At 39.5% G+C, this 20,333-nt stretch overlaps 1 protein-coding gene across 1 annotated transcript; it reads left to right on the forward strand.

Moving 5' to 3' along the window:
* Positions 1–4,538: 4,538 nt before the first annotated feature.
* Positions 4,539–20,125, forward strand: TES (testin LIM domain protein; the record flags this gene model as incomplete). The annotated part of the gene is made up of 6 exons (XM_080627230.1): positions 4,539–4,624; positions 12,828–13,080; positions 14,135–14,470; positions 17,830–18,045; positions 18,600–18,758; positions 19,934–20,125. 6 exons carry the CDS (start codon positions 4,539–4,541, stop codon positions 20,123–20,125), a joined length of 1,242 nt encoding a protein of 413 aa, XP_080483356.1.
* Between the last annotated feature and the right edge of the window lie 208 nt (positions 20,126–20,333).

Here is a 20,333-nt window from a genome sequence, read left to right on the forward strand (position 1 = left end):
GTTGTGCTGTATAGGTGCTTTTCTCAAGTTTACATTGGGAATGGGGAAAAAATGCCACTTGTTGGGACTCTTCAAACATCAAAACGGATCAATAATTAGGTAATTTTGAAACCAGAAGATTCCTGGGATTTTGTTTAATCCAAGAATAGCTTTAGTCTCTTCAAATCTGCCCTTGGAGCACTCAAGGGCACAGGAGAGGAAGATCTACAAAAAAAGACCATGAAGAGGATTTAAGTCTGTTCTGGGGCTCACTGTTAATTATCACAGTCCACTAATGACAACTTTCTTAGTATATAGCCACAACTTTTCGAATTCTGGAGGTGTCTCGAACAGTGGAAAAACTTCTGATCTTCTGCTGAGGCTAGGTAATGGTATTGTGTCCTGCTGTCTGTGGCATCATGAAAGATTAGTATAGCTTGCCTGTGCTACAAGACTCTCACCATGGGCAGGAAGAAAAGCCACCCAAGACCCAAGTTAGTCCCCCCAGTTGGTGGGACTGAAAGAAATCTGGTGGGAGGCAGACCTGGAAATGCCAAACGGAGCTTCTGCATTTTCTAACAGGGTCCTCTTGTCTTCTTACTGCTGCACCCCAGGGGCTCCTTTGCAAGGGGGCAGGAAGGTCAAGAGCAGCTAGCTTTATTTGAGGGCTGTATTTGTGCTTGGCCTGATGACTTTTAAATGGTAGGTATTAAGACTTCCAGTAGAACTCTGTCAGGATATTCTTTGTATTGTTAGTGCCCAGCTGCTTAGTGTGAGAGAATAGAAAAGACAGAACTGGACTTCAGTCACTGCACAGTGATAATACCAAGAGACAGTGGGCAGAAGTTGCCATGTGAGGAAATTCTGCTTAAGCATACAGATTTTCTTGCCAGCTTTGTAATAGGCTGTTTTACCTGCATCTGGACAAGGCCCTGGGTAGGTAAGATTTCATTGCACTTGCTCTTTGTGGGCAATTGACTGACCTCCAGAGCACTCTTACAACTTAAAATAATCTATGCTTTAAAAGCAAGTACAGACAAGCATTAAAAACGACTGCTCTGTCTTATGCTTTAATTCATCCAAGATATCTTAGGACTTATCTTTGTTTTTCCTATAACTGTCAACAATAATCTTGACTTCTGTGCCATTACACTTTCTTAACTATTAAAAGAACTAATTCTCCATTCATCACATTAGGTTTTTTTTCCTACCAGCACTGTGAACTGTGGCACAGTTTGTTCCACACAAGGAGAAATTTATCTGTGTTTTACCATGTAAGAGAAACTGTAGCTGACAAAATATAATTGATTTGTATCAGCCTGCAGACTAAACTGGCATCCGTGATATTTTTTTTGTTCTCTTTTTTCATAGCATCCCATGTGCAGAGATGATTTGTGGTCTGATGGTCTCTGAAGTCTGCTGTATTTATAGACAATACTAATTTCAGAATTTGTATACAAAATTGCAGTGAAGTAGGACTTCAACTGCGGGTTTAAATTAGTGGGATTGTTGGACTTTAATTCTTTGTCATGTTCAATAAACTTAAAAATAAGCCTTTGTAATAATCCAGGTTTAAACAATTTCATAGCAACTGCTGTGCCTCTCCTGAGCAAGCCAGTAGAATCTTGCATAGGACCATTTGGGTTTTTAAGATGGCAGTAAGCCTCTACACATGGCTCCATAATGCAGAGACATTCAACTACTGACATTGGATTCCAGTCTGAACTGAAACAGGTCAGTCACTAATTCTCACTTAACTGTAACAATTTGAAATTCTTTGCCCTTGAGGGCTATTTAATCTTGAAAGCAGCATGCAATGGATGATTTCAGTCATATTTATATCATCTTCTGCACTCAAACTGTTTAAATCTCTATTCGTTATGTTAGTAATATCAGGTGGCTTTGGAAAGCTTTTGCTGTAAAATGAAAATTAATGGCAGTAGACAGGCAGGGACCTTCTTCTGGCAGTATTTCAGCTGACCTATCTGTGCCATTTCTCCCATAATTCCATTTATGGGGAAAGCTGAATTCCCTCCTGTCCTAAGGCATGCAATCCTGCTCAAGTGCATGCTCAGCCTGCTCTGTATCTCTGGGTGCTCCAGCAGGGAGTTGGCCATATCCTTCCGAAGGCATGGGGAATAGATGTAGGCAGCAGCAATGAAGCACGTTGCAGTTCTAAGCATTCTGAATTTCCCTGATTACAGCAGAATTGGCTGCTGAAGAGGAAGACATAGTCATTTCTGAGACTGATACTTCCTTACCGCTGAAGTAGGTGCCATTACAGGGTCATGTAGGAATATTTGATGTGCACTGACTTTCAGATAGAGTAGAACTCAGAAGCTCAGAGTGTGCTGTTGTTACTTTATATCTGTGGTTTTGGGGAGCGACCATATAGTTTTTCTGTCAGAACAAAGGCAGGGGCTGTGCATCCATCTGGAATTACAGCTAATTTGTTTCTCGATGTGCCCTTTAGTTCTGAGCTAAACTTTTTCCACAAGGTAACCAGACCTTGCATATAGAAAGGTCATCCCATCTCTGTGGTTGGTTAGTTTGGTTTTTTATGGCAGTGCAAACACATTTTTAGTTGAAGAGCTTTTTAGTGAGGATGAACTTAAAAACCAGGCAAACAAGAAAAGGTGATTGTTTTGTGTTTGGTTTAGCTTCCTTTAGAGAACATCCCTGCCAACACTTTTTCTTCTTCAAGAGTGCTCTGTGGTTTTCTGATGTACAGTGTGTGTACGGTGAGGCTCTTGATGAGAAGACCCTTGTAAATGCCTATCTTCAATGGAGATGAATATCTATTAACCCACTAGCTTTATGTATCCAACATAGACAAAAATGTAATTTATGAAAGAGAACTGAATCTGTAAAGTTATGTTTATTTTAGATGCTTACTGGTCTGGCTTCAGGATAGCACCTATAGCACGTGAACTTCTTTTAAGCCCTTAGGCTCACAAAGGTATGGCCACGATCACAGCAGGTTTGTATTTCTTCCAGATAAGAAAGGAAGAAAAAATTTAATGTCCCTCTGTCCATCCCTGTAGATGCAAGCAGAATCTTAATAACTGCCAAAATACCTCTTCTCTCTGAATTGACCATCATCTGAAGGAAATTTTTTGTGATTTCCTTGGGGATGTCTAATGACTGTGGAGGCAATGATCCTTCAAATTGTCAAATACCTGTAAACATAGTCTTCTCTGCATCTTATGTGTTCTGTGTTGAGCAAGTGGCTTGTGAATAATCTTTTCCTTCAATTTGGACAAAAACACAGTGAAGGTTGAGCTGTTTATAACCTTGTATGTACAACAATAGTAGTATGACTTCTCAGAGTAAATTGCAAAGTTCTTAATAATAAAACTCACACCACATCTGCTTAACCCTGGCATTGTATTGTTGTTGCCAGAACTAAGATTAGTCAGCTGTAGTTCACTTTCCATTCATGGTAAAAGAAACTAAACTGCAGGTGAGCTGTCTCCTTTGTGATGACCACCCTTCACACTGTGCCTACCCACAGCTAACTGGGTGTGTTCCTCACACTGCTGGAGCAGTGGGTGTGGGTTCCCCTCTGCATGTTGGGCATGTGCCTGCATATCCAACCATGGCCACAGTTCCACTGTTGTTCATCCATCTGATTTAAGAGCGATGTTTCCCAAAGGTTTAAAGAGCACCTTCATATAACAGTACATTTAGTGCATAAGTTATGGTGTTTGGGGTCTATTTTTCACCTTCGACTTCCAGTGGCTGTTAGTTAAATTCACTGATGTGTTGATACATTGTGTGGATACCTGGCCTTTACTCTGTGCTGATTTTTATATTCTCTCATATTTCCTCTGCATTATGAATTTGTCATCTGTCCTTTTAATCTTTTCACAGTGAAACCCTTTGAATGTCCTTTATGGTCATTGCTTTTGCTAACTGTGCTGTTTCTCTTTCTCCTTAGAAAGTAAGCTGGTATTAGTCTAGCTGAAACATAGTTGTAAAGGGTATGTTCCACTCTCAATCTTTATCAAAGTAGTCTCAAATATACCCATGAATGCTTAGATGTTTTCTTTATTCCTATCAGATGGCCAGGTTAGCGCATATAAATGTGGGATCTGTTTACATCTTGATCTTCTGTATTCTGCCAAGTCATATACTACAAATCACTTTGTCCTGACAGCTGGATTAAATGTCCTTTAACTTGAGGTCTTATGGCCTGGCTTGCTGTGTTTTCACAGCCACAGACCTAAAGAAGGGCTGCAAAGCATTTGTTGCTTCCCTTGTGTGAAGCTTGCAGAGCAAGCTGGGCTAGGGAGACAAATCACTGAAAGAATACTTGTTTTTTGCTAACGCTAACTTTCTGCTTGCTAGTTCAGCCCTATCAACAGGCTTGTGCAAACACTGTCACTTATATAGGTACAACAGAAAGGTGAGTGAACCCCAAAATATTGTTCTATCATGATAGCCAAATGCTGAATCTTTTGCTTCAGTTGTGGACTGTAGATTGGAAAGGCAGCAGTAAGATCATTCATGCAGCATATTTCTTGAAGCTGACTGTAGTCATCTTGCTCTGTACACAGATGGGCTTGGGCCATGAGCAAGGATTTGGTGCCCCCTGCTTAAAATGCAAGGATAAGTGTGAAGGATTTGAGCTTCATTTCTGGAGGTAAGTGACACCAGATGTCTCCTAAGCTTTGACTCAGCACTGCAGATCTTGGCACATCTATGCAAATGTGTAAGTAACTGCTCTTGTTCTCTCTTTCAAATAATCAGTTCAGATGCTTCAAAGCTGTGTCTAGAATCAGGGCCAGGGCTTCTCAGCTGCATTATAAGAGTGTTTAAGTATGTAATCACTTAGGAGCATACATTTCATCTGCGCTGAAATTAATGGGAGTGCTTCTGCTGAAGCATTTGCTTTAGCTTAATAAACAGTGAAGTAGGTTTGTAAAAACATCTCTATCCTTACAGTAAGAGAGTTGACAGGGAAGAAGTGTGCTTTATTTCAATAATAAAATACTTCCTCAGCTCCTGATGAAATAAGTAAGCTTTGATCTGAGATCTTAGGCAAAATTCTTATATGTGTTGAAACTTTGTATACCTTTGCAAATGACTTGGGAAGACAGGGCGAAGAGGTGTCGTAATTCAAATAAGTTGGATAGTAGCTGGCCTTGGATGATGCACTGTTCCTAAACCAATACCAGTTGGTAATAGTAGGACTAAATACTCCGCTGTGTTTGTTCTATGTCATTACTTCTGCAGAAAATTTGTGTTCTATTAAGAACTTTCTTGCTTTAGTAAAACAAGGTGTATATATGTTATTTAGTAATATACATAGCTAGCTAGCCCTGTTCACTGATTATACTTTAAGATGTATACTAAAGATGTGCTTTAAGATGTAGCTTAGTGATTCTCATTCTTTTTTTTAAAAAAAAAAAAAAAATTCCTCTCACAGAGAACAGTCTGGAAAAGGACATAAAAATAAATAATTGTTAATACACTAACACGTGTTAGCAATGAAAATGATTCCATTTCACCAGTGCTATTTAGGTACAGTCATAACTGTATCTGCAGTAGGGTTTTATTTATGGGGTTTTTGTGGGTTGTTTTTTTTATGGTAGTCTCCACATTCTACTGGCAACAGGTGCAGGAGATACCTGGGAGATTTTGCATCTCTGCCCAAGTATTTGACTGCATCTGTGACTCAGCTTAGAAAATAACCAGACAAACAATCTACAGCAAAATCTTGCCTTAAGGTGGTAAGGGTATAGCTTCTTGGTTATGTTTCTGTAATATATAGGTATAGTAACAGCTTACAAATAACAACATGAGGCAAGAAGTGCTAATACACTTCATAAACATGATCGTCTAAAGATAAAAGGACTCATTAATTTATGGAAAGATTCTTTTTAAGTGTGCATTCAGTCACTAAGGGGACTCATGTAGAGGTACTGGTAAAAAAAAAAACCAACACAGTTAATATGTGTAGGTATTTCAGTAAAACAGAATTAAAAGAGCACAGAAGTAAATAGTGTTTGTAATAGTAAACGTGGCACATACCTCAGAAACAGTTGAAAAGCTAGCCATTGAGGCAGTTCAAGAATGGGTTAGAAAACAGCTGCTTCTCTAGCAGAGCTGCTTCTGGGGACAGTAAAGGTGTGAATCTGAAATCTGTTTTGTATAAACCATTTTAAAGGAAAATATGTATTAATGTGCTTTGCATGATAGAGAGATTTTGGGGAATCTACAACTTGAAGAGGAAGGGGGTGGATCCCATCTGTTTACTTAGTCATATTAGCCTTAAATCTGAAACTCTATTTTAATTAGAAGCAAACTATAGTACAAGTGGGCAGGATATTGTCTTTATACCATGAATTGTCAAAATTAGTTAGAGTTTAATCATCAATTTCAGTATTACTCATCTGTGAAAAGTAAGTGTTGAAATAAGGATTGTAGTTAGAGAAACTGTTGCACATTATTATGCTGCACATTGTAGAGATAGAACAATGGGTAACAGGTTCAAACTTAAACAGGGGAAGTTTAGATTGGCTATAAGGAAGAAATTCTTTACTGAGAGGGTGGTGAGGCACTGGAATGGGTTGCCCAGGGAGGTTGTGAATGCTCCATCCCTGGCAGTGTTCAAGGCCAGGTTGGACGAAGCCTTGGGTGACATGGTTTAGTGTGAGGTGTCCCTGCCCATGGCAGGGGGGTTGGAACTAGATGATCTTAAGGTCCTTTCCAACCCTGACTATTCTATGATTATGGGGAAGATTAACTGGCGTGTTGACCCCAGCCGGCAGCCAAGCACCCACAAAGCTGTTTGTTCCCTGTCCCCTCAAAGCATGGTGGAGGAGAGAAAACGAAGAACAAGAATGAGAAAACTCATGGATCAAAATGAAGTCGGTTCAATAGATGAAGGAAGGATATGGAGCAAGTGATGCAAAGGCAATCATTCACAACCTCCCACCAGCAGACTGATGGCTTCAGTCTTCACACACTGTCTAATCTGGAAATCAGAAACCCTGCCCTTCATCCTCTACCCCTGTATTATTGCTAAGCATGACATTAGACAGTGTGGAGTATCCCTCCGGCCAAGTTGAGCCAGCTGTGCCCCATCCCAGCTTCTTCACCACCCCAGTTTACTTGCTCAAGCAATGCCAGCATCAAAAAGAGAGGCAGCCTTGCACGGTGCCAGAAGTGCTCAGTAATAGCAAGTGCCATCAGTGCAGCTTTAGCCACAAATTCACAGCACAGCACCATACAGGCATTATGAAGAAAGTCACCTCCATAAAAACCAGATTCAGCACAGTGAGTGGGGCAGCAATCGTTTGCAGGCTATGGTCTTGAGGGTGACACTGCCCTCTCCTGGTGGGAGCTGAGGAGCTTCAGCAGGTCACGTAATACTTGGTTTGATACATAACAACTCTACTGGACCTCAAAGAGCGAAGATGTTATTTATTTATTTCTGTAGGAAGGAGCTTCAGTTCTGCCTTTGGAGAGTCAGGTTGGAAAATGCATGCGGGGGAAAAAAAAAAATCAAGTATACCTATCTAGTAGTAGGGTTTAACGTGGAGTTGCTGTGCTGTTCTTTATACTGGGAGCGTTTGGAAAACACCTCTTCTGGGCCAACAAGTATGCTTTAAGCACTTTATGCTATGATTCTTGGCACAGTGTGTGGGATGGTTATATAGGTGCAGAACTGTTAATTTAGGCTAGTATAGAAATGGTGGTAAACAAGGCCCTTAGTAAAATTTATTCCTAAATTATGAAGTTCTGAAAGCCTCAGCGTTGCGAGCTGAACACAAAAAATGAATTACAGCAAAAGCTGCTGTCTACAGTAGTAGCTGATGAGCGATTACTTGCTTTATCTCCTTTCAGACTGCCTGATAACCTCCACAGAATTAGCAGGGCAGGCTGGCTGTAAGTCTGCTCCTCCAGTACGTGTTTGTTCTTTGGATATGTGTTTCCCACTAGAGGGAAGTGTGGGGTAGGAGTCAAAAGCTGCTAAAAGCAGGAGGGAAGATTCTGATTTATGTTGGTCATGCGTATACCAGAAAGCAATAATTGTTTCTGGTGTGGGTGCCAAGATATTAAAAAGCTTCTGGAGGCAAGGGTCTTGGGCTTAGGAATGTCTTTTCAGCATCTGACTTCTCTGCACAAATGCAATAATATATAATAAATATATATATATTAATAATATATAATATATATAATATAATAAATATAAATAATACAGCTGACAGGCAAGTACCGAGGCACAGTTCAAAGTATTTGCAATTACCATAGCTGTATGAATAGAAAGAAAATGTAACAGAAGGAATCATATAAAAAGGTTAGTCTTTCTGTGTGAAAGATGCAAGCCTCAGGACTTGTCAGGATTTGTTGAGGGCTCCTCTGTGCTTGCAGCTGCCACCTCCTGTCACTAGGAGGCACTGCAAAGCCAGTGTTGGAAGGGTCATGATCCGAAATACTTTCCTCTCCATACAGCGAAGTGTGAAAAAGCAGGAGTAGTAGCTGACATTTTGTTTTGGAGAAGGAGCTTGAAGTCTTTGATACCTGTTTGCAGTAGATGTCCAAGACAAAGGACTTCACCAGCCTGAGAGAGAAAGTAGAAGCTGTTTACCTTCTTCCTCTTTTTACCCACCCAAGGCCTGGAAGCAAAGTACAGTCTACTAATTCTGTGGTTTGCAACTTTTAATTCCACAGATTTTGAAGCTTCCTCCTTATCTTCCATGTTTCCAATGGGAAAAGCTTGCCATAGTGCTGAGATTTGACTGCAGGAACATTCCTCTCCCCTGCTGAAGTCCTGAGAGCTCTGAACACAGAAGCAGCAGTCCCTAATACCTCTTTCAGTAGGTGTCTTGCTGAATGTCCTCAAGTGAAGGGAAAATCTTTTTGACAATGCAGATGGAGAGAAGAATAAATTCTCACTGTCTGTCTTCTTGATAGAGCCAGAGGAGATAATTAAGTCTATACATATAGATGTGTTTATACACACACAGATGTGTGTGTGTGTGTGTATATATAGATATATGTAGTGTGTGTGTAATAGCAACTGGTGCTTCTGGCACATGTGGAGTGTGGATAACTTTAAGCATAAGCTATCAGGCAGACTTATGAAGTGTAACTGTGAGGTAACGGGACAGGGTCACTTCAGTAAGATAGATGTATTGCAGTCAAAGAAATGACCAGCTGATCTATCCTAAGCAGAAGTAATTGGTCGTATCCCTTTGGCAGATAGGACAGTGACTAATGAACAGGACTCTGATGTGGAATCTCAGTGGAAGAACATATGACTAAATCATAAAAGGTACTATGTAGGAAGAGTTGTGTGTGTAAATGTTAAATGGGTATGTTTTAGGGTTGGAAATTTGTCAGGAAAAGGGATTATAAATCAGGACAGGAAACCTTTTTTGGCTGTTAGCAATGTACTGACATCTTCATGTGGCTGAGATCCAGGGGAGCCTTGGAGAGCAGTGGAAAGGGCAACGGTTTAGCAGGTGATTGTTGCTGAGATATGCTGACATCAGTAGTGACTCAGCTTTCTGCACATTATTTCTGGATTCTTTCCTCCTGCATTTGGAGATTTAATGATCCACAAGCTCCAATGCCAGGGCCATTACACTTGCAATTTTGTCACATGGTCCCTGTAAGTGCTTCTCGCAATGTCTGTGCAGGCAAAAGGTCATTCACTTAATCTTGAAAGAGCAAGGAGGTAACATCGGACTGAAATGTACACACTCAAATTCTTATTTAAGTAAGTTTGGAGTGGGGGGAGATTAGTGATGTCTCATTCTTTTCAATGCAATTGTAAGGAACAGTAGTTCTATGCCAGTTTTCACAGTGAGGCCCAGGAAGGACCCGAGAACAAATTGTATGCTTGTGCTCTGCTGCAGCTATGTGTTTATCTGTTAATCAGGACAACAAAAAAAAATATCTCACAGACACTGAAATTAGTGAAATGTGTTAAGCCTTCAGTGAGACTGAGGATGATAAAAGCAAGTGCATCAGGGTGTTTTCCTAGTTAGAAACAGAAAAGGGACCTCAAAGCTGCTCTGCATTCTGAGAGAATACTAGTAGAAAATAGATAAGCCATTTCATGATGTAGCGTAAGGAAAACCAAGGTGACTTTGTGGCTTTTCCAGCACATGTGAAAGTCTCGGAAAGAATTCCAGCACAGCTTGTCGGGGGTGGTCTAGTCTCAGCAGGCTCTCAATGCTGCTTCAATGGAGTTGGATGCTGTACAGAGTGGGGAGAGCTGCACGAACTGTCATGCTGCTCTTGACCACAACAATATGAATTGTTCTTACTGAGAACTGTTTTGCAAGCAGAGCAGCTGTGGACAGCAAGACTACACTTTTGTTGCATGAGTCTGAGCAGTTTACCTGAGAATGTTTGTTGACCCATATTGTTAGATTACAGCCTGTCAAGAGACAATACTAAAACTGGGACTTACTATTGCTAAAAAATTAAGCTGAAAGAATGATGAAAATATCTAGTAAGTTATCGTTCAAATGGACTGTTAGAATTAGAATCATAGAATAGTTAGGATTGGAAAGGACCTTAAGATCATCTAGTTCCAGCCCCCCTCCCATGGGCAGGGACACCCCACACTAAACCATGTCACCCAAGGCTTCGTCCAACCTGGTACTGAACACCACCAAGGATGGAGCATTCACAACTTCCCTGGGCAACCCATTCCAGTGCCTCACCACCCTCACAGTAAAAAATTTCTTCCTTATACCCAATCTAAACTTCCCCTGTTTAAGTTTTAACCCATTACCAGTTGTCCTATCACTACAGCCCCTAATGAAGAGTCCCTCTGCAGCATCCTTATAGGCCCCCTTCAGATACTAGAAGGCTGTGATATTATAATGAAATAAACCTGCAAAAATAGTCTGTTTCTGTCTCCTCATTTTAAATCTCAGAGAAAGGCATCGTGGAGAGTTGGTAACAAGGTATAATCATATGCACACCTTAAAAGATAAGCAGAGTGAATATAAATTGCTTTATTACTGTATTAAATAGTCTCTTAAGTATTAGCTAGGTATTTATCTAGACTGATGCTGAAGATTTAGCAAAATTTGATAGCTTGAGATGCATAGTACAGCATTTAGGCTTAATGGGCAATGCTAGTTCATAATTGAATGTTTTGGTAAACTGTGAGATTGTGAAGTGCTTGGTGTTTACTGGGTATCCAGATCCAGTATGAGCTTTGGAATTCTATGTCTTTCCTGTCGCGGAAATGAGCTGGAAGTCATGCAAGCTGTCAGACAGCCCACGCTTCAGTTACTAAGCTCTTTAGGTTTGTGTGTCGCAAAGCAGTCTGTTCTGCCTAACATTCTTATTTTGTTTGTTATTGTAGAATGGCTTGTATCTATAGCAGAGTTAGCTATTTTTGTTTGGGGTGGGCTTCATAACTTAGGTTACTATAACTTATGGTTGCTATATAATCACGTGAACAGAGCTGCGTCCATCACACACACTGAAATGATATTACCCTACATTGTACACACTACGTATGTATACCAGCTTATCTTTGGGGCTGGCTGTGTACTGCTTTCATGGTCAGGTATGTGCAGGTCCTCTGTTGTTCTTCCTTTACCATCACTTAAGTTGCCTGCTATAGTCACAGTTTCTATTTGTCATGTACCCCTTAGGTGTCTTAAGATAAGGTATGTGTTTTGCCTTCAAGGCTTTAGAAAGCAAGAGGTAGAACAATGTTAGGGTTCGATGGGCTTTGGCAAGCGGGGTTGAGAAGAAGTTTATAGGTAGGCTTGTTATTTCCTGTATGAAGGATAAATAATGGGATAAAACATTACTCATTCCTCTTCAAACTCTAGAGATCCAGAAGGTTGATCTGTTTTGTTAGGCTGTAATAAGAACCTTCAGTTATATACAGCTTCACTAATTTGCATGTACTGTGTTTGACTGCTTTGAACTGAAGTTCTGGGGAAGCCATTAAGAAATAGCAAACTAGCTTGTCTAATCCAACTTTCTGTTTATTATAAGTGAATTGTTTAATTATGCTTAAGGTAATAAATTGCTATCTTATATCCCTTATTCAAATGAATTCAAATGTGTTGTATATGAAGAATACCACTTATATCTAAGTAAAGCCTTCTACCTTTTAAGGATATTATCTGTGAGAATTTCTTCTACAGTGTGTGCCAGAGGAGCTCTGACTTGGTTCAGAGCCGTTTGAAAGGCTTTGTCCAGATAAGCCTTCCATTTTTTTTCATCTTCTTTATTAAATGCTGAACTTTGAACAGATCTTGGTGCAATTACACTATATATATATATGGCTGTATGCATTTTTTTTTTTCCTTTCTAGGAAATATTTGTTTCTACTTGATAGCAACCCTGTGGTAACCAATTATCTTACATACAGTGAATATGAAGAAAATAGTAGTGTATGTAAGTGAGCATGTAAAGAGAATCTGAAATAAGTCCAAACAAGTGATTGCTGGGGGAGGTGATGTCATATTGATGCATTTAAGTTAACTCGTGGGTGACTAACCATAATAAATCTGGTAGGCAAGTGATAACAGACACGTGTGTGTGTGTGTGTGATCAGTACTGAGATATAACAGAAGGGATGGTATAGCGTCATGTTCAAAATGCATTAGTGTAGCTGACTGATAACTATCCGATTGCAATCCCTATGAACAAAGATGTAAATAATAGATCAGGAGAAATAAGGAACATCTTGAAGATGTGTTTGACACATTGCAGAGTAACTTGTATATTCTCTAATGAAAGCCTTGAAAACAAGGCTTTGGGTTGCCAGTGATGTTACTACACCTGCAGCTGGTGTCAGATGTAATTTTCAGCTGAGACTGTAACTTTGTTGCCGTTTCCGTAAATTTCAGGAAAATATGCCGCAACTGCAAATGTGGCCAGGAAGAGCATGATGTCATCACCAGCAACGAGGAAGATCGGAAAGTGGGGAAACTCTTTGAAGATACAAAGTACACGACCCTTATTGCAAAGCTGAAGAGCGATGGCATTCCCATGTACAAACGCAACGTGATGATACTGACTAACCCCGTGCCAGCCAAGAAGAACATATCCATCAATACTGTGACTTACGAGTGGGCTCCTCCTGTTCAGAATCAGACACTTGTAAGTCAAAGTCACTACTTCGTATTCAAAGCAGGAGCTGATGGGAGATAAAAAGAAGTAGAGCCTACTGGAAGGATAAGTTTGCCTATTGTAGTTGTCTTCCTTGTAGATAGGATTGTTATCTATTAAGGCCCTAGAGCCCAATTTCTCTAACCTGCTTGCTTGTTTGTTTGTTTTAGTAAAGTTGAAAAATTTGCATGGATTTGGGGCTTAAAAGAAGAAACGAGAGGTAGGGGGGAGGGGGAACACACCACCCAACAAACTAACCCCACAACAATTTATGTCATTGTTTAAAGCTAAGGGAAACACTCAGTCTTGCGTATAGCTTTTACTGTATATGGTAAGAACAAGATCAGCGCTGACATCTAAAAGATCAACTGTCTTCCAGTATGTTTTCAGCCAAAGTAGATGAGATGGCAGATAGCCTTCTGAGGTTTTTGCTTCGCTTTTCAAACTTTGATTGCTAATTTACTGTACTACAGGGTTGTGTGATCCATGCTGGAATTACAGTATCTCTTACCTACATCTCAAAATATTTTTCAGTGAATTAATCAGACTTTGTTCATCTAAATCAATGGTTACTTTAAAATTCAAAGTGGTAACTGAATGTTGTCTTGTCCTTGCTTTACTAAAACTAGAGTTTGTTTCTTTATTTAGGTAAAATTATTTCTTCAATGGGCTGTGTGCCCCAGGCAGACTATTTCAGCTCCACTTTTTCTAAAGCTATCCTGATGATTGGTAGCTTTAGATAGCTTCGAAGAGACAAGGGGCTGTGTAAATGTTATTTACTCTGAGAAGTAATAGCTCTCTTCTGCATGTTGTAAAATGCTTAAAAGAAAGCCCGTCTCTTACTCTGGGAAGAAGCCAGTTAATGCATCTGCTGTATTTTATCTCCATCTACTGTGTTTTGGGAGCTTAATGTTTATGGAAAGAACCTTGGTTTTGACAAATTTGACTGTCGCTAACAACAGTAGAAATTTTAGTCACATGTTTGCCTAAAAGGATGGGTCTATAGTTGAAGTGGCATCTTGATATCTAATTCCTTCTGTTTCAGGCTAGACAGTATATGCAGATGCTACCAAAGGAGAAGCAGCCTGTTGCTGGCTCAGAAGGCGCACAGTACAGGAAGAAGCAGTTGGCTAAGCAGCTGCCTGCTCACGATCAGGATCCTTCAAAATGCCACGAGCTCTCCCCCAATGAAGTTAAACAGATGGAACAATTTGTGAAGAAATACAAAAATGAGGCACTCGGCGTAGGAGATGTCAAGCTCCCTGGCGAGGTGGAAACGAGAGCTGCTGACAAGAGCAATTTGAACAATGGTGACAGAGGTACCTCAGCTGCTGTAGGAGCGATGGAGGACAAGTCCCCAGATCAGAAGGCGTCTCAGTATGTAAGTATAAAAAAGGAAAGATAAAACGAGAAGGTATATTATTATCAGAGTGCTTTCTCTGGTCATTTAAGTCCAATTAACTTGCTAGTTAACTTGGAATACTGAAAATCCGGGGAGGGAAAGAAGGAACTGGAAATCCTGAATGCCTGCAGAGAACCCTGGTCTCTGACTGGTTTTAGTATATTGCAGAAAATAACTTCCTAGATGACCTTTTTATCTTCATTGCAAAAACGTGTTTGTTTGGAGATGTAGTATAGCAGGGTGGCTTTTTCAGAACAATAATCAAGAAATTTAGGTAGTCTTACAGACTAATTGCTATGCTTTCCTCCTCTTGAAAAGTTTAGTTTAATTTTAGAAGCTCGTTTTCTCCTCTTACTTGGAAAAGCACCAAAATTACCCACTTGATGAATCGTTTAAACTTAAAAGAAACTAAGAAGCAATATAAGGTAACACCTCTCCATGTCCAACAAGCCAAGCCATACATCTATTTCAACTAGCTGCTTTTTTATATTCACTTACTATTCTTATCTATGTTTGTCTTTGGCATCTGATTTCTGCCTTGTAATTGCTAAACAAAAAATAAGATATGTAAAAGTATCCAGTCTTCATTGATATTTCTATAACTATAGCCTTAAAGCATTTCTGACATAACTTGCTAACTTCTGTAGTGCATGTCTCAGCTACCAATTATAAATAGAAAATAGATGTAGGATTACTGAAGCAACATTATACTAGTTTAGTGAAGGTAGACCTTCAATTCAGAGCGGCAAAAGCTCCTATAACTTCATTTCCAGAAATGTTGCTTATTATATATGTGAGTCACAAAAATTATTTGTCTCCAGGTTACTTACAGAAAATGAATGTAGAAGTTTTAGATTGAGATAAAAATTTGCTTGTTAACATGGTTGTAGAATAGGGTATTCATTGTTATTGGAGGGTGTGGAGTGCTGGGTTTTGGTACCTTTCTTTTTGGTGGTGTGTGGGGTTTTTGGGGTTTGGGTTTTTTTTGTTTGGTTTTTTTAATGACAGAGTGTATTACTTCTGGTGTAATTCATATGGGAATATAAAATTAACTTTTAAGTTTAACTTTGAACATGCTCATTTACCTCAATCAGTGATATGCTGTGCCATTTGGTTATCAGTAGTTACTTTCTAAAATTAGTTACTCTGGTTTTGCTGCTACCTCGTCATGGAGATGCTAAGATACTAAATAGTTGCTTTATCCTGGCTTCATTAGTTTGCTGTCATTTTGTCTTAACGCATTCTCTCCTGCTGGGTTGCTGAGTTTCACCACAGCAGTTCTTCATTTACCTCCTTTAGAAAGTCCTACAGAAATACATACCTTGTACTTTACGCTGCTGGCCAGCTGGCTTGGACTACTTCAAGTCAAGGGCAGGAGGCATTCTGTCCTCTTGAGTAATAGTTTCAAAATGTGCTTCACTTCTACATTACACCTACTTATCACTTCCAAACTTTTCTTACTCAAGCACCTGAGTATACTGCCTACTTTTTAGGCCAGGCATATCTCATTGCTGTGATGAATTAGAGGCTTAGAAGTGTTTAATAGTGCGAGTGAGCATCTGAGTTGTTTATCTGTTGTTAGCTTTGAGTTTATGTTGGGCAAAATCAGGATTTAGGTATGTTAAAGTATTTTGATTTCTGCAATGTGACTTAGTCTCAGCTATGTGCTGTAGCATTATCTCAACTTTTTTATTTTAAACAGTTCAAAATAAACCAATATGGAGAAAAGCTCTTAAATATCTTGCAGAATAATTGCCATTCTTGTCTGCACTTGTTTCTATCCATTAGTTCTGCATTTTTGCTCTGCAGATTTTCTTGTACATTGCCTTTTAGACTGAGTCTGAGACATGTATTCCTGTAGCTGTGATAAACAATCTCTTGAAAAAAGTATTTTTTGTTATAGGAATAGATTGCTATTCTTTTAAACCTAGTTTTAAAAACAAACAAAAAACCCCACCACCACAAACAACCAGGTCTCTGCTATTAATATAAATATACCTGTAATAATTGCTGCTGTGTTTAAGACAAACACAAATCTATTTCACCATGACTGAAAGCTGAATAACAAATTCATATTCAGCATAGTTTCTTCTTATAAAGACGCAAAGCTCTTTATACACCTTCTAACCACCAAGGCTGGGGGTATTGTAAATGGTAAGTTAAATGAATCAACTTGCCCTCATTGGGGTCTGTACAACTACTAAGCCTCCCAGCTGACTTCTTGTGGAGTGCGAGGTCTAAGTTACAAAGAGAAACAAAGAGCTTTATGTACATGTATATTTTCATTTTGCCTTTCATTAGTTCCCCTTTCATCTTGTTCCAAGGTGTTCTTCCTCCCCTTTTGATGTCTTCGTGTGTACATTTTGAAATTGCTTGTCTGAAACAAGGGTGGGGATCTGATCAATACCCTTCTCAGCTGAGAACCTTTATATGGTTTTGGTTTTGTGGTGTGGTTTTTGTTTTTGTTTTTCTTTTCTACATGTGCACGCAATTAAAAAAGCTGTTTATGCTGGGCTTGAAGTGATGTGAATCATAGAGAGAACCTTCCCAGGATGTTCAGCTGAGCCCACAGACCGACTGGAGTTCAGGAGATACCAAATTGGTGATTAAACTGTAGGGAATCTTTTTTCACCTGTGTTTTTTGACTTGATGACAAGACCCTCTCTGTAAGCAGGAGTAGGCAGAAGATTTTGCTGTGGACTTTTTGGAACTATTTGTAGTGTAGCTGTGTTCATAAACTTTATAGTCCCTTTTCTATACTCACTGTTCCCATCCCAAGATTGTTACTTGCAGACTGTTGGACAACAGCCATGAGTGACTAGCATCCGTAGAACACAGCTTTACATAGAACGAGTTTGAAATACTCACAATACTTTTTGTCTCACCAGTGATGCAGTTACGTTTTGATCTTCTCACGACCTACAAGTACAGCTGTTCTCTTGTCATGTGTTCTAGTCATAATCTAGTTGGTTACCTTTGATGGAGACTCCTTATTATTCTCTCCTTACTCGTGAATCTGTAAGGCTTATAGCACATAACATGAATTTTAATTGCCTGGGCTTTTTTAAGAACTGAATTGTACTTGCAAGAGCGTGAGTTTGGGGAACTACAATAATCCATTTGGAAGCACTAGTGCTATGTCAGTAGAATGTGCATCGTCTTGAATTGCTTAGATAAACCTGTACTGTGGCATCATGCCACACTACCACCTGATCATGGGAGTAAATTGTTGCGCCAGTTTCAGTTTGGGAAGGTGGAATTATTAAACATGTTGGTAATATATAACTGCTATAACTGTACCTCTTCAAAATTTTAACCTGGTAACAACATCTTTCCAGTCCTGCTATCGCTGCAAACTGATCATGAAAGAAGGTGACCCAGCTGTCTATGCAGAACGTGCTGGATATGACAAATTGTGGCACCCAGCTTGTTTTGTCTGTTGCACCTGCAGTGAACTTCTAGTAGACATGATCTATTTCTGGAAGAATGGTAATTTGTACTGTGGAAGACATTACTGTGATAGTGAAAAACCTCGCTGTGCTGGATGTGATGAGGTAGGAAATATCCTAGTCCTTTGTTTCAGCATACAAGTCTGCTCCCCTGAGAACTGTGATTTCTAGTAAAGTATTTCAGTGTAGGGAGATCATGTGCCTTTATCAGTTTTAGCTGATTGTACTTGCAAGGAACTGAAACTGATATAGACACACCACATTCAGGAAGACCCAGTTTGTTTTGGCTTTCGTGGGGATTTTATGTGGCCCAAAGGGACATAGAAGGTAATGCATGTAAGTGCAAGTTTTTCTGTGCTCTGTTATGCAGTTGCTTCCTCCTAAAGGGCACTAGGGGGAGCACTTTACCAAATGACACCTTGTGCAGCATACCCAGAACAGTCTGCCTGGTGTCTTTGGCATCTGTTGGCTCTCAGTAAATGAAACGTAGGCTTTTGGGAAACTGTCAAGTGAACGCTTTTGGTTTTGTTATTGAAATAATTTGAGACGGTGGAATTTCCAGGAGTTCCTTGGAAATTATGAGACATCCTGAGGGTAGCTTTATTAAAGGAATACCATTCAAATGCATGTATTAATACTTGTTTATATCTTCCTCATAGCTAATATTCAGCAATGAATATACTCAAGCAGAAGGTCAGAACTGGCATCTGAAACACTTCTGCTGTTTTGATTGTGATTGCGTTTTGGCTGGGGAAATCTATGTAATGGTGAATGACAAGCCAGTCTGCAAGCCCTGCTATGTGAAGAACCACGCTGCGGTAAGATCTGTACAGACGTGTTGGTGCTGTGAGCGAAGAAGAATGTACAACTATGGAGCTTGAAGCTCTTACTTGCCCCCAGTGTGGGAGTATCTGAAGAATGCAAATTGAATGCAAACCTGGGCTCAAGCCAATCATCTTTTTCCCCTTTGGGAATAAAAAACAAAAACCTGAAAAGCAGACAAGTGTTTTGTCAATTCATAAGCTTGAACAAAAGCCACTGGTAGGGTGGGTGAGGGGGAGGCTGTTCTGAAAATACCTTGAACTTCTCTAGTGGGGAAGCAGGATTTGTAATGGGAGGAGTGAAGTAGGTGAAGGTGAGTAATGCTGCTAAACATTCAGTTTCTGTCAATCGTAGTTCATTGTGACCAGTGGGATTCAGCTTCAGCTGGTCTGCTGGAAGCCTATAGTGGCAACTGCAACCTAAGTACTTTGTTTCTTTGTTCTTACAACTATCTGAGTTATAAAGGAGAATGACTGAGAGTCAAGCTAGAAGTTTGGGTAAAGATGGCAGTTCTCTATTCTTAGTTATGTGAAGAACTCTAATCTGAGATGATGGTCCATTCATATCTACCAATTAACTAGCTATTAGTTGGGAGTTCAGTCTAATGTGCATCTAGACCATTTATATAGTTAATGGAGGGATAACCTATTATCTCTAGCTGACAGTTAATAATTTTCTGAGGTAGGTGTGAGGATTTATCTTTTGGAGAGGCTTTTTTTTCTCTTTAAACATTAACTTGAAAATTAACATTCTTTTAAAACATTGAGATCTAAATGATAATTTTTGACAACCAGATTTTAAAATTAATTATATCTAAGACTTTGCTGCCGGTGTACAGGAAGATTTGTTATCTCTTCAAACGTATGGGTTAATATATGGAAATCTGTGCTGTTTGGCATGACAAGTTTTTATCATTTTTTGGGCACTGGGAAATCATAACCATGATATAATTGTTTCCATTTAGTCCCAGAAGCAACTAACTTCTTGTGTGCATTTTATTATTTTTTACACCCTTAGCTACATTCTGATCAGAAACTCTCCTTTAAAAATAAAGGAAAATTAAACTCAGTTCAAAGGCTTCTTTTAACACCTCTCTTCTCCAAAAACAGTTTTTTATGGGGCTGTAAAGAGCATGTGTATGCTTCATTTAGGTGTTTTTTTTCCTGAACAGATCTGCCAAGGCTGTCATAACGCTATAGATCCAGAAGTTCAGCGTGTGACGTACAACAACTTCAACTGGCATGCTACGCAAGAATGCTTCTTGTGTTCCTGTTGCAGCAAGTGTCTAATTGGCCAGAAGTTCATGCCAGTGGAGGGGATGGTCTTTTGCTCTGTGGAATGTAAGAAGAAGATGATGTCTTAAGAGAAGACATGCACAGAACCAAGAATTGGTGTGTTCCAAAGGCTCTTGCATTTCTACTGTAAAATATATAGTATCGGGGCATTTAAAGTTATTGAAAGTGTTAAATAGCATTTTCCCAAAGATTTTTCTTTTTGAATGACTAAAACTTGCTATGTAATCTTAATTTCTTAAACATAATAATACCTTCTTTTTTGGACTATTGTTCCTG

This window comes from Psittacula echo (genome assembly GCF_963264785.1).
Source record: "Psittacula echo genome assembly, chromosome: 1".
NCBI lineage: Eukaryota > Metazoa > Chordata > Aves > Psittaciformes > Psittacidae > Psittacula > Psittacula echo.